The sequence below is a fragment of the Patiria miniata genome, unplaced genomic scaffold, assembly GCF_015706575.1.
Source record: "Patiria miniata isolate m_02_andy unplaced genomic scaffold, ASM1570657v1 HiC_scaffold_29, whole genome shotgun sequence".
NCBI lineage: Eukaryota > Metazoa > Echinodermata > Asteroidea > Valvatida > Asterinidae > Patiria > Patiria miniata.
Genome location: NW_024037068.1, coordinates 2,188,231 through 2,201,425, shown reverse-complemented (window position 1 = coordinate 2,201,425; position 13,195 = coordinate 2,188,231). Strand labels below are relative to the sequence as shown.

Here is a 13,195-nt window from a genome sequence, read left to right as displayed (position 1 = left end):
ACAATGTGCAATTTTAATATGACGTCACATGTCATGTGAAAAAGTCGTCGTTACATCACTTCAACTTTTATCTATAACACATCCCAATCTAGGTACACACCAACTTTCAACCTAATTGGAGCTGTCGTTCTGTAGATATAGGCCTTCAAAATATGCACCTTTTTGTGACGTCACGTGACTCATGATGACGACGTCAGTGTTCGGCACACATCTGCAGGTGCTGGTCTAAGTGTATGCCAAGTATAAAGGCAATTGGATTGATTTTAGTGACCAAAGTGCCGGGGAATGATGAAAACGAGAAAAAAACCTTGTAACGTAAACAACTACTGTTCTGGCAAGTTGCCTAAACAGCCAATAATCCTTTAATCAGATGTTTGTGATTTCAGATCTTTCCTACGTGTTTTGATATTTCCAGATAACAATCCCTGTGTTCCTAGCCCATGTCAGAACAATGGCATTTGCAGTCTAAACCAAGGCCTGTGCTCTCCACCTACCTGTGTGTGCTCTGGCTGCAACACAGGAGATTTGTGTGAAATGCGTAAGTATAACCTTAATGGTTTTTTGCATTGTCTCAAACACAAAAACCTAACGCTTTTTTTTTGTGTGGACTTTTAGGCCAGCTCATTTCACCACTCAGTCAGACCAAATTGGCAGAAATGTTCTTCCAAATTTTTTAAATCAATAGTGCTGAGTCATCCATGGCTGCATTGGTGCAGCCACACTGAAGTTTGCTTGATGCTAAATGTTAATGTCAGCGCGAAGCGAAATTGTTATGGTAACAGCTAACGTCTCAATAAAACTTCTGGCGTCATGAAATTTGCTTCGCTTTCACTTTCCCATGAAGTATGAACTGGCTTTGTCAGTTGTTTCCTCTGCTATGGTCCAGGTTAAATTCCTGTCTTGGTCCACACGTAGATTGGTTTTTTCAGTCCCTGCCTGATTCTGTGGGTTTTCCCCCAGAATGTTCTTCTGAGGGTGCTCCTCCCACGTCAAATACTGTAATTTCGTCATTGTCTTCTCTCTACAGGTTGCGTCAGGCTTGTGAGCTAAAGTACCCTCAGCACTTTTGAGGAATCCTTTGTTTCATTACCAGAAATAAATAATAATCGGAAAAATAATACTTGTATAAACATACTTATCCATCGTTTTCAGATTAGTTTTTTGGTACACAGGATCCATAATAAATTAAACAGAGACAATTTTTATCAGTTACTTTTTTCCTTTTTTTGGGAGAAGAAACAACTGTTCGCTTATGTTTACTGTGTAATTTGCTATGAGAAAATGACGTTATGTTTGATTGGTTATTTCCGCAGGTCTTAACCCCTGTTCACCCGATCCGTGCAGCAATGGAGGCAGGTGCATTGAAACCTCCTGCAATGATTTCATCTGTGTCTGTGAAGGTTGCAACACAGGCCGGTTGTGCGAAGCAGGTGAGAAAACGTGAACTACGCTGCAGAAAAAGAAAACAAACTTGGCCTTTTTTTGTTTCACTGTGCTCCAATGATAGAAGCACATTTGCTTATAAATATGTATAAGGTGTGATAAAACACTGCAAATATACATTCTGTGCCAAGTTGTCCTTTCAGTCGAAACAAATCAAGTGATTTTTTCAACAGTTATGAGCTCCCAGCCAACATAAGCAGGATTGATTGGCTGTGACTGTTACGTAACTTATACAGCTATGCTATGACTGTAGGTGATTGATAAGCCAGCTGTGCCTACCACTTGCCTGCTTTTGTCTGTTGATTGAATTTGACTAGTCACAGTACTTGCTTGGAATATGATCTGACTGTTGGTGACTAGCCTGTGTAAAAGGCAAGGCAGGGGTAGAGGATGGATTTTTTTTTTGCTGTCTGTGACTGTTCAGATAGCAGGAGGGTTTAGTTAATTCTTACAAAGTGATACTGAATTTGGTTGTTCAGGGTGGCAAAATGCGTAAAGCGCTCGCCTCTCATCGCTGTGGCTTGGGTTCGATTCCTGGCTCCGGTCATATGCGAGTTGTTTATTGATTCTCTCCTGTACAACGAGGGTTTTTCTCTGGGTTCTCCGGCTTTCCTCCCCCAAAAATCAACATTTGCGATCTGGCTGTGCTCAGTGATAAGACATGGGTCATATGGCAGCAGCCTAAGGCGCCTTTACATGCCTTCGGCTCAACCACGGTGTAGATGAGACCTTCGCAAAAAGCCTCTGTACTGATGACGTCACACTTTGTTTACGTGTGTGCTTTCCTTTGGTGCTCAGTGGACCGTGGGCCCCCACTTGCTCCGTAGGAAAGTGCACATAAGTATAAGGACAATCAGCTCCTAAATATATTTATTTATCTGTTTGTTAATGCTATTGCCTGTTTTTATTAATTTCAGATAATGACCCTTGTAGAGTCAACCCCTGTGAAAATGGGGGCATGTGTGTCCGAGACCCGTCCAATTGTGCAGCTTTCACATGCAGCTGCCCGACCTGCTTCACAGGAAGATTCTGCGATCAAAGTAAGAACAAAAAATCTTTGTTTTATCCCAACATATTGTGAGAAGTTGTCAGTCATACAATCAGGCCACTGATGTTCAGCTCCATGATCAGAAACCTAACTGAAGTTAAATAACAGAATTTACCTTTTTGGCTTTTTACTGTTTTAGCTTTTGGTGTTTGCACCAATAGAAAACCAACATTTGTAATTTTATGTAATTACTGTGAAGGTTTTCAATTAAAAGTTATGTCCTGACAGGCCTCACAGTGAAACCTGGGCGGAGTGACCTGATACCCCTGGGGCATCAACAAACCAAATTATTTGAAAAAAAAAAAAAATTGGGGGCCAATAACGTTCACCTCCGTTCTAATCCTCATTCAACCCTCGCCAAATCAGCTGGTTCAATGAACTTTGCAGCCAGGGCTTCACCCAGGCCGTGTCAACAAACTTTCGACCAGGCCTCCTGCCAAGTCTCATTGAAACATCAACAAAGACCTGTAACTTGACACAGCCATCTCCCTTCATAACTGCATACCACAGCCGCCAGTCAATTATCTTTCCAGCGCACTGTCTGGCAACTGTCTGGACACTGTCTGGCACTTGGTTTTTTGTTGTATTGCTATGAATAGGGTCTTGCATAGTGCGGGAAAGTACCTGCTGCCCAGAGGGCGGCCGTTGACGAGTTGTTGTAAAGTTTTTTTGTAAAGGCTGCGCAGGGTTAAACCCATAAAACCTTAAAAACTTTCATTTCAGGAGCCTTTCAAAATGTTTTTTTTTAAAGTAGACCTATATGACCTATAAAAACCTATATTTTTTTATTCTGCCATACATTTTTACAATTTTTATAGAAAATTTTAAAAATTCCATATGACCACAGTTTAGTTATCATAATGCCTAAATAACCACATTGTCAATATAGCTCCCTAAGATTTTGTTTATGCGTTTGAGGAGTTTGCATAAAATTGGTTTTAGATAACTTAATCTAGTGTGAGTACTTGTGGCAAGCAATTTGCTGTTTTTCTGCGACCTTATGCTGAAAAATTGTACGGTTTTACAACCTAAAAACCTATAAATACCTATATTTGGGACGTGAAAAACCTTTAAAAACCTGTATTTTGATTTTCAAAACCTATTAAAAACATTTATTGATAAAGAGGGGCATTGTGTGGACTATGTTCATAACATTCTCAGTTGTACATTTCTAATACAACTGAGAAGGAATTCTATCAAGAAATTGCCTGTGTTGTTTAATTTTATGGCCATTCACCACAGGTTATACTCAGCGCTTTCTCTTAAAAAACTTTTTAAAAAAAATCTCAAATGTGCTCGGATGGGACTTGAACCCAAGACCTTCTGCTTACTAATGAAGACGTCCTAACCACTTGACCACCAATCTTTCCGGGGCAGCTGGCTGGTTCGATTTGTTTTTTAAAGAATTTTGTTTTGTTTCACAAAGAGGGTGCCTGCTCATTTCTCCAAATTTCTGTCCCAAGTTGCACCAGTTTGGTTATTACGATTGTTTCCATATGCATACAGGTGTTAATCCATGCTCCCCGAATCCTTGCCTGAACAACGGCAACTGTTACCAGTTTCTGAACGACTGCACCAATCACTTTTGTGAGTGCAACGGTTGTTTTGGCGGAAGCGACTGCAGCATACGTAAGTTGAGTTGGATTTTGTCAAATGTTGAGCAGCTAAGCTAATAATTAGCATTATATAACCGACATACAGATCCTTGTCATTAGATTGGTGGAACTCACATAACGTGACATTCGTTATTCATTATTGCTCCCATTCACGCCGGGGCTCAAAAAGTCCCATCCGCCCATGGGGAATGGGAAATACTATTCAACAGTTAGGATCGTTCTTGTTCCATGACGCAGTATTTGTGTGCAAGTGCATGCTGGCGTGCACATTCAGCATTGGGCATAGCGTGTATTGTTCCCAAGAGCCAGCGCTACAGAGTTCGGCTCAAACATTTTCATGAAGGGGTAGTTTAAGAGAGAAATACATTTTCCACAAATTTCGTGTTGAAATAAAAGTTCAAATATATGAAATGACAAGGATCTATATGTCAGTTGTATAAAACAAATATCGAGTGGCTTTAAATTGTGAAATGGAAGGAATATTGTCACTCGGTAAAATCTGGACTTTTCCAGTTCACTCGGCTTCAGCTCATGAAATGGAAAAGTCCAGACTTTACCTTATGATAATATTCCTCCCATTGACTCTGAGCTACTCAATATTTGTACATTAATAAGGAAAACTTTTTGAATCTCACACATCAGCAGTAACTGAACAGCGACAACAATTAGCGAATTGAGCAGAGACAACACATGCTGAGTGACTACACGTGCAGTTTCCCTTGGCTAAGTGCCAAGTTTAGATTTCAAAGCACCTGCACAGACTTTCGGATGGCAGATAATTAGCAAGATTCAAATAAATAATTCATGACTTTTCACTTCATGAATAATTCAATAGACAACCCAGCAAATCCAAATTTACGCACGTCCTTGGACTTCGTCAATAAGCCAGTTTGGTATTTTAACTGCGTATGCGCAAAGTGGTTTGGGTCACAGTTCATTCGGGATAATCGAATGCTCATCAAAGGCGCATGAACGTGCAAGGAGATGTTCACATAAGGGCAATTCCACGGTTACTCACGTTACATTTTTGATGTACTTTTGAGTTTCCTTGGGCTGTGATTACCTTACTGAAAAGGTCTAATAACTGTTATCCACATGGTAGATAGAGTAGACCTAGACCTATCTAAGCACCAAAGATGACATCCAGAAAAATGTGTTATCACTGTTATGTATGATAAACAAGATGCACACAATTGGTATCTCACTTTACGAAAATGTAACGTGAGTAACTGATTTTGTGCATCTCGTTTATCATACATAACACTTTTTTTTCTGGATTTCATCTTTGATGCTTAGGTAGGTCTAGGTCTACTATATACAATGGAGATAACAGTTATTAAACCTTTTCAGTATGGTAATTACAGCCCAAGAAAACTCAAAAGTACATCAAAAATGCAACGTGAGTAACCGTGGAATTGCCCAAAACACTTTCACATTTGTACGACCAGAACATGCAGGATGGGAGTTCGCTTGAAATCACGGTCACAAGACAATCGAGTCGAGTCAGCGTTTCTATCCCGAGTCAGCATTTCTATCTTCGAATGACGTTTGACTGGGACTACTTCATGGAGCTACCCAACTGGCTTATTGGCCTGTAAAGTCTCCGCTCAAGAAGAGTTAGTGCTATGAGTTAATGATCATAATGGTACGCATAATGTTACATTCATCTTAAATGTATCTTGTCTCTTCAGCCTTGAATCCCTGTGTTTCTAACCCCTGCAAGAACTCTGGCTTCTGTCAACCCACGTTAGCCGACTGTAATGTCTACGAGTGCTTCTGTAACGGTTGTTGGGAAGGTCCTACGTGCGAAGATTGTAAGTACCTGAGACTAGATCTAAAACTACGCTAGATTCTTTGTATTTAACTATGTTACGGCTGTTTCAAACCAATGTTCCAGGATTACACAGAGCCAAATTTCTTATTCCGTAGATTTGAGTTTATTAAAATTTACATATTTGCATTCATTTGCTTCACTGGTCTATCTAACTGGGTCCCCAAATCAGAGTGTTGGAGAGAGAAACTTGGCTTCCTTCCTCAGTGTTCTCATCAGGCGCGGATCGGGGGGGGGGGGGGGGGGGGTCAAAACACCCCCCAGCTCTGACTAAAAGCTTTTGTTCCATAGAAATACTTTCAAAATAATGTGAACCCCCTGGTCTGACACCCACAAAAAAATTATACTGGTAATAATACCCGCCAGTGCACAAATTCAGAGTGAATTTTACGTCAAGTTGCAGGCAAATATGGAATGAAGAAAAATCTGAACCATTTTTCATGTGTTATCTTCTTTGTCTATTTGAACCTTTTACTCCTGCGTATCTCCTGCGTATCAAAAGCAGGTATCTCAAAGATGGCCACAATGCAAAGAATCTGTCAGGAAATCATATCATTTCCGGAGATTTATTTTTACAAAAATGCATTGATTTTTTGTGATTGACAGTTATCGATCCTTGTGCCAGTAGCCCTTGCAAGAGGGGCGGAGTCTGCACCCCCCTGTCTTGCACTGAGTTCAATTGCGCGTGTAACAATTGCTCACGGGGACCCACGTGTGAAGAAGGTAGGATTTTGGTTTCTTCCATTCCAATATGGACTCCGTGCCAGTGTAACAAGCTAGCAGCCGATTTCGCAAAAAAGTGCGCAGCTTGCGCAATGCGTAGGAATTTAGCACAAAATTAATGCGCAGCTGTGCAACAAACTTAAGATCGATTTCACGAAACTTGACGTGGCTGTGCAACGTTTCAGATATAAATTCAAACTTCTTGGACGAGGATAAAAACAGCATTTATGACGGCTGTATGTGTGTGAATTTGTTCGTTCGCGAAACAGTCATTGGATCACCTCAGGCTGCCATTTTGAAAATTATTTTGTCTAACTTTCTTCGGAATTGTTTGGCAACTCTAAAAATTATGTTAGGAGTAAAATAGAATTTCATTTATTTCAAACATAAAGTTGTGTCTTGTATCAACCTTGATAAGTTGTGCAATAACAGGATTCTTGACAGTCCCAATTTGTGAGTAAAATAGGTCATTTTCAGTCGCTACGCCACACTGAACTTACGCCACCTAAAATGATTGCGCAAGTTACACCATAATTTATTACACAAGTCGCGGACTTACGCACTATCCGACTTCCGTGAAATATGTCATAAGTGAAATGTTGCGCAGCGTGAAATGTTGTGCAACTTACGCAATAAATTTTGGCGCAAGCAGAGTTGCGCCATTGCGTATTACGTGTGAAATGGGCTGCAGGACAACTTAAAAAGATACAGGGGAAACTTTGTTCAAAGTTTCAAATAATCTAAATTTCCTAAGTTTGTAGCATTGCTAAAGCTGCTGGCAGCGTGATCCCTGGCTATGTATGGCATATAAACACCGCAAAAAAGAAAGTCCACACTCAATGGAGGGGTCATAATTTTTAATCTGATCGTCTTATGATAACAGCATTGATATAGACCTTTGGTGAATGTTATTAGCTACATTTTGATACCCCGTTTGATACCAAAAACTGTAAATCGTCCAACGATTTCTGAAAAATTATGCAGTTTGAAAAGTTGCAAATTTAAAGAGTCAGCGAGTGGAAATTGCTGCGTGACAATGTTACACTGCCCAAAACGAACAGCAGGGAATAGCGATCGCACCGATCGAATTAAAATTTAATTATCCGCGCTTTGTTTGGGCACTGTGCAATCGATAGGACCAATTAGGGGCATGTGTGTTTAGTCATGCTCAGCCATTTCTCCTCGTGACTCTTTTAATTGCAACTTTCCAAACTGTATCATATGTTGTAATATTTTCCTCCAACTTGGTCGCGTTCTTTTTGACTCACCCAATATAATCCCACGTAATCTTCCTTCTTTCTGCAGAGGTTCACCAGTGTAGGGGTGCTCTCAATCCCTGCGTCAACGGAGGAACTTGTTTGGAGTTACCCGACTGTTTCTCGACCATCTGCATCTGTGATGAATGTTTTGGGGGAACCTATTGTGATGTCCGTGAGTATTTGCAGGGAGCTATATTATCAACCCTCCCATGCAAACATACATTCTGTGTAACTAAGTCATTTCAGTCAACATAAAACAAGTGACTGTTTTTAACAGTTAAGAATTCCCAGCCTACATAAAGCAGGATTGACTGGCTGGGACTGTTTAAGTAACTTGATGCAGCTATGCTTTGACTCCGGGTAAGTGATAAAACAGCTGTGACCACAACTTGCCTGCTTTGTCTGTTGACCCAGTTTGACTAGTCAAAGTGCTTGCTTGACATATAATCTGACTGCTGGTGACTAGCCTTGGTTAATAGGATAGCAGGGGTATGTATGTGACTGTATGTGACTGTTTAAATAGCAGGAGGGTTAAGTTACCAGAGAGCTAACTGCTATATGCAGTGCAGCCTGCTGGACCTCCATGGCTGTGCACAAACATATGGAAAGATCCACAGTTTATATGGTTTCGTAGAGCTATAATCTGCATGTTTGACACCCATGCATTTTGGAGCCAAATTTGTTGACACTTATCCCGTTCGTTAGTGTGACATCATCTCGATTCAAGCGTGCGTTCTTCACGCGGTGCAGGATAGCACGAATGGAACCGGAAGTTAACGCAACTTGAGCGTTTATCCAATGGGCGCTAGTAATCAGGCCTGTTATGGATCAAAACCTATAGCAAAACATTATTGTGAAGAATTTATGTTAGACTGTTGCATTTGAAAAAAAAATGGATCAAAGAATTTTCAATTGTTTTCTTTGAACCACAGCCTTCGATAGTTGCCAGAACCACCAGTGCATGAACGGAGGTGTTTGCAACAACCGCTGTCCGGGCTATACCTGCACGTGTCCAGTATGCTGGACTGGAGAGTTCTGTGAAATTCGTAAGTACAGCTGCAGCTGCTTTCATGAAACTTTACATAATGCTGTAACTCCACCACTGCCACATTTTATTGCAAAAGTAGTGAGAAACTTTTTGCGAAGGTTACACAGTCCACCACTTGCGCAACAAATAATGATGCAACTAGTATACGCAGTCATCTTAGCTACGACGTACAAATTTAGAATGGACAATTTTACAGATTACTTGTCATGGGCTAATCCCCCATCATCGACCAACTTATCACTGTTGATACAAGAAATTCACAGCTTTGTTTCACTTTCAAGAATAAAACAGAAGGACAGAAAAAAATAAGCAAGTTATTATGTAAATAAGCATGTAATTGCTTTGGCCTCGTGGTTAAGGACATTGGATTCGTGGTCTGCGGGTAAAGCTGCAGGTTGTGGGTTCGAGTCCAGCCTGGGGTCATGGTGCATGTGCCCTTGGACAAGGCACTTTGTCACTCATTGCTTCTCTCCACCAAGGAGTAAATGGGTACCTGTGAGGGTAGAGATGGTTAGTGTGGTTGATTTAGCTGATTTGTGCCGAAATGGCAGCATCGAGCTGTATACTCCCCAGGAAGCTGAGATGGTGTTATGAATGTTTCATGGGCCCAATGAGCAGGGGTAATAATGATGTAGCGCCTTGAGCACCAGTCCTGGTGGATATGTGCGATTTATAAATGCCCACTATTATTATTATTAATATTATTATTTCCAAAATATTATGTAGAGTTACTGCCCAATTCCAAAAAAAAAGAACACGTAATTTTTTTTCAAAATGGCAAGTGGAGCTAATTCAATGGTTTATGACCGATATCATATACACAGAGAGCTGTCGTAAAAACCGTTGTTGCTCTCCATCAAAACTCTCCAATTTAAAACTTCCAGTAACACGTTCCCTCATTAAATAGTGGGTGTGAATTTCTTGATTTCTATAAACAAACTATAATTAAAGGGAATGTACATCATTGGTTTTTGATGTAATTTTCAGAAATGAACTATTTGAGGGGTTAGTATATATAGATCAAATATTGTTACACTGACATTTTTAAAGTTTTGTGTTCGAAAAGGTTGGGAAAACCAAGAAAAACAAAATGTTTAAGTAGTCTGGTTCCCTGACTCCACAAAAGATAAAATGGATCAATTTATAGATGATGGAAAATTGTAAGGCACGGGAACCAGTCTAGCTGGCCTGCACCCGTTCATGAAACATGTAACAAATAGCAAACAAAATTTGGACTAAAAAATGGTTAATTTGGAGCAGTAGTTGAAAAATAGTTAGGTTTTTCCAACGCTGGTCGGCCGACCACCGTTGGAAATGTATACAAAAATACCATTTTCTTGAAAATGACTTCACACCAGGTGACATAATTTTACAAGATGCTTGAGACTGTCATTTACCAACATCCTAGTAAGGTATTTCGTTAAAACGTGGTAGTTTTATTTTTCGATGTTTGCAAATGTTGTATATTCCCTTTAATATGATGTGTTGTAAATAAAATTGCAAGAGCAGGAAATTGACCGATTGACCAGACAATTGTTCCAGTTGGTCAAAATATCTGTTCCCAATAATAACATACTTATTTTTTTACTTATCCTTTTTATTCTGTCCTTTGAGATTGAGCACAACAAATGCCTTACTATTGCTCAAAATGTTAGGAATATTCTGTGAAACTGTGACAATTTGTTTCAAAGACATATAGGATCATTTGCATTTATCCCAAAAGTAAACTACTGAATTGTTATCAAAAAGCTCACTTGGATTAAAGATAGTAGTGATACTAAACATGCTGTGAAATCATTGCATGTAGCTTGCTGTAATGTAGAAGAAATGAAACGATCAGTCAATTGACAGATTTTTGGAATAGAGGGTGCTATAGACGAAAGCGTGTTTTGTTGTCAAAAAGGTTGTGAATGTTTTTTTCTCTTACAGTTTTCTCGAAAAGTGTAATATCCAGTGAGCTGAAATTCAACAAGTTAGGTTTTGAGCATTCTTGTTTGGGTTTTGAGTGGGATTATTGTTGGAGACGAACAAAATGCATGAAAAGCAAATGATCCTGTATGCATTCTTTGTGAAGGGGGCAGACCAAGTACAAGCTTCGGCTTCTTGTCTGACATGCCCATAATATTTTTTCAAGTTCTGTTAAAGTGTTTCATTATTTACAGTATTCAACTTACCTTATAGTATGGAAATAAACCTGAGACTTGAAACCTGAAACGTGTGAGGATGTGTGAGGACTTGTGAGGTTTTGTGAGGTTTTGTGAGGTCTTGTGAGGTTTTGTGAGATTTTGTGAGGTCTTGTGAGGACTTGTGAGGTCTTGTGAGGACTTGTGCGTTCTTGTGAGGACTTGTGGGGACTTGTGAGGACTTGTGATGTTTTGTGATGTTTTGTGAGGTGTTGTGATGTCTTGTTAGATCTTGTGAGGTCTTGTTAGGTCTTGTGAGGTATTGTGAGGACTTGTCAGGATTTGTGAGGACTTGTGAGGACATTTTGAGGACTTGTGAGGACATTTTGAGGACTTGTGAGGACTTGACAAATCGGGCTCATTGTTAAGGCCACGCGTCTTGATACTTTACCCATGCAGCTATTGATCTGTGCGTTAGTGGTCCTTGTCTGAACGGCGGCACCTGCAACAACCTGTGCACCGGCTATAACTGTCGATGTCCGCCATGCTTCCTGGGCTTCAACTGTCAAACATGTGAGTAGCAAATATCTCAATCTAGGGTGTATTTTGAGCAAATTAAGGCCATTGTAACACCACACCATTCTCTGGGTCAAAATGCAGAAAAATCCAGTTCATTAAAGCAGTTTAGCACTTAAATCTCAAAATTAAATATTGTTTAAAAGGTAATTTTTGAATTATAGCAACATGGTTTTTGCTAACGTGGCGCACTTCAACATTTCCAGCGACTTTCCTCATGCAGTGTTGCCAAACTTCTTCATCATGAAATTCAGTCTGAAATTCAAAAACGGTGGCGCCCGGAACTTTGGTACAAAATCAGCTGAGTGTTCTCTAGCGTGTGGGGCCCTTGAATAAATCTCGAAAAATCCCAATTTAGCATTGAAAATTTTCTTTAAAGTTGATAAATTCCGATAAACCATTATTATCTCTACTTACATACCCAACTAGAAGTTTGTCAGATAATTACTTTCTTATTTTCGGTCGCATTTCCGTATGGTTCACTGTACACTTGAAATAAAATTGGAAAATCACGCCAAAATACAATTCTGTGCTAACTTTGTAATTGGTAGATAAACTCACGATTTATAAACGGGAATGTTTACAGCTTGATCAAATTTCACTAACTGTGAAATTTCAGGTAAAACTTTTGTTCTAGCAAGGCACTAGAGGTGAAAAATCAAAGTGCGCCATGTTAGGGGCCGTGCCACGTCAACAATACTGACATCCATAGCTGTGGATACATGAACTTCTGCTTATGTCCCCTAAAGGGCGTCATTACTCTGCCAACGCAAGCATGACACCTATTTCGGACTGGCGTTTGAGAGTTGGGCGAATTTCAAACAGGAAAACTGTTTGTACTGATTTTTTTTGCGTTGACTGGACTCTGAAGTCATTTCAAATGACTGTATTAAACAGCTGATTCATCTTGTGCAGTTCCTTCATTCTAATTATTTCAAATCTTAACTCTAACCATCGGAATAAGTAAGTTTAGCGTCACTCTTGAACATCAGTTTGAAAAATCTTCAAGACCTAAATATCTGTTGAAGTGAAGTTGGTTGAATCCAAAACTCACACACTTGAAAAAAAAAATTCAAGACCAATTTTCTGAAATTGTGAGAAAATGTCTAGTTGTTGGAATTTTTGTTCCAAAAGGAAGAGGAAGAGGAAGAGTTTAATCAATCGAAAAATGATTTTTAAATTGCGGGCCAAAACTTCACAGAACCTGTGGCGTCCATGTCATTATATTTTGGAATTCTGAGGGTTTTTCCTAAATTTTTAATTAAATGCATTCCTCCTCCTCCCCCCATGATGTTAAATCCTACTTTGTTTTATAGACGAAGGAGGTTGTACCAACAACCCATGCCAGAACGGAGGCAGTTGTATGGAGGATCCGTTTGCCTGCAATCAGTATATCTGCACATGCCCTCGCTGCTACACTGGGCCAACTTGTAAACAGGGTAGGTGACTGCATAGAAAATGCGTGTTAAAGTTGCTGAGTTTTTTGTTTCTCCTAACAAATTTTCAATTTGTATGTTTTACACCGACG

The 13,195-nt window shown here is 39.8% G+C and overlaps 1 protein-coding gene across 1 annotated transcript in view; it reads left to right on the top strand.

Moving 5' to 3' along the window:
- Positions 1 to 13,195, top strand: part of LOC119736179 (fibrillin-1-like) — a 120,543-nt gene that overhangs the window by 69,734 nt on the left and 37,614 nt on the right. The window contains exons 55-64 of the mRNA XM_038210204.1: positions 416 to 538; positions 1,314 to 1,430; positions 2,361 to 2,483; positions 3,998 to 4,120; positions 5,799 to 5,921; positions 6,545 to 6,661; positions 7,967 to 8,092; positions 8,853 to 8,966; positions 11,551 to 11,664; positions 12,984 to 13,106. Coding sequence (XP_038066132.1) covers positions 416 to 538; positions 1,314 to 1,430; positions 2,361 to 2,483; positions 3,998 to 4,120; positions 5,799 to 5,921; positions 6,545 to 6,661; positions 7,967 to 8,092; positions 8,853 to 8,966; positions 11,551 to 11,664; positions 12,984 to 13,106 — 1,203 coding nt within the window. The remainder of the gene's footprint in view (positions 1 to 415; positions 539 to 1,313; positions 1,431 to 2,360; positions 2,484 to 3,997; positions 4,121 to 5,798; positions 5,922 to 6,544; positions 6,662 to 7,966; positions 8,093 to 8,852; positions 8,967 to 11,550; positions 11,665 to 12,983; positions 13,107 to 13,195) is intronic.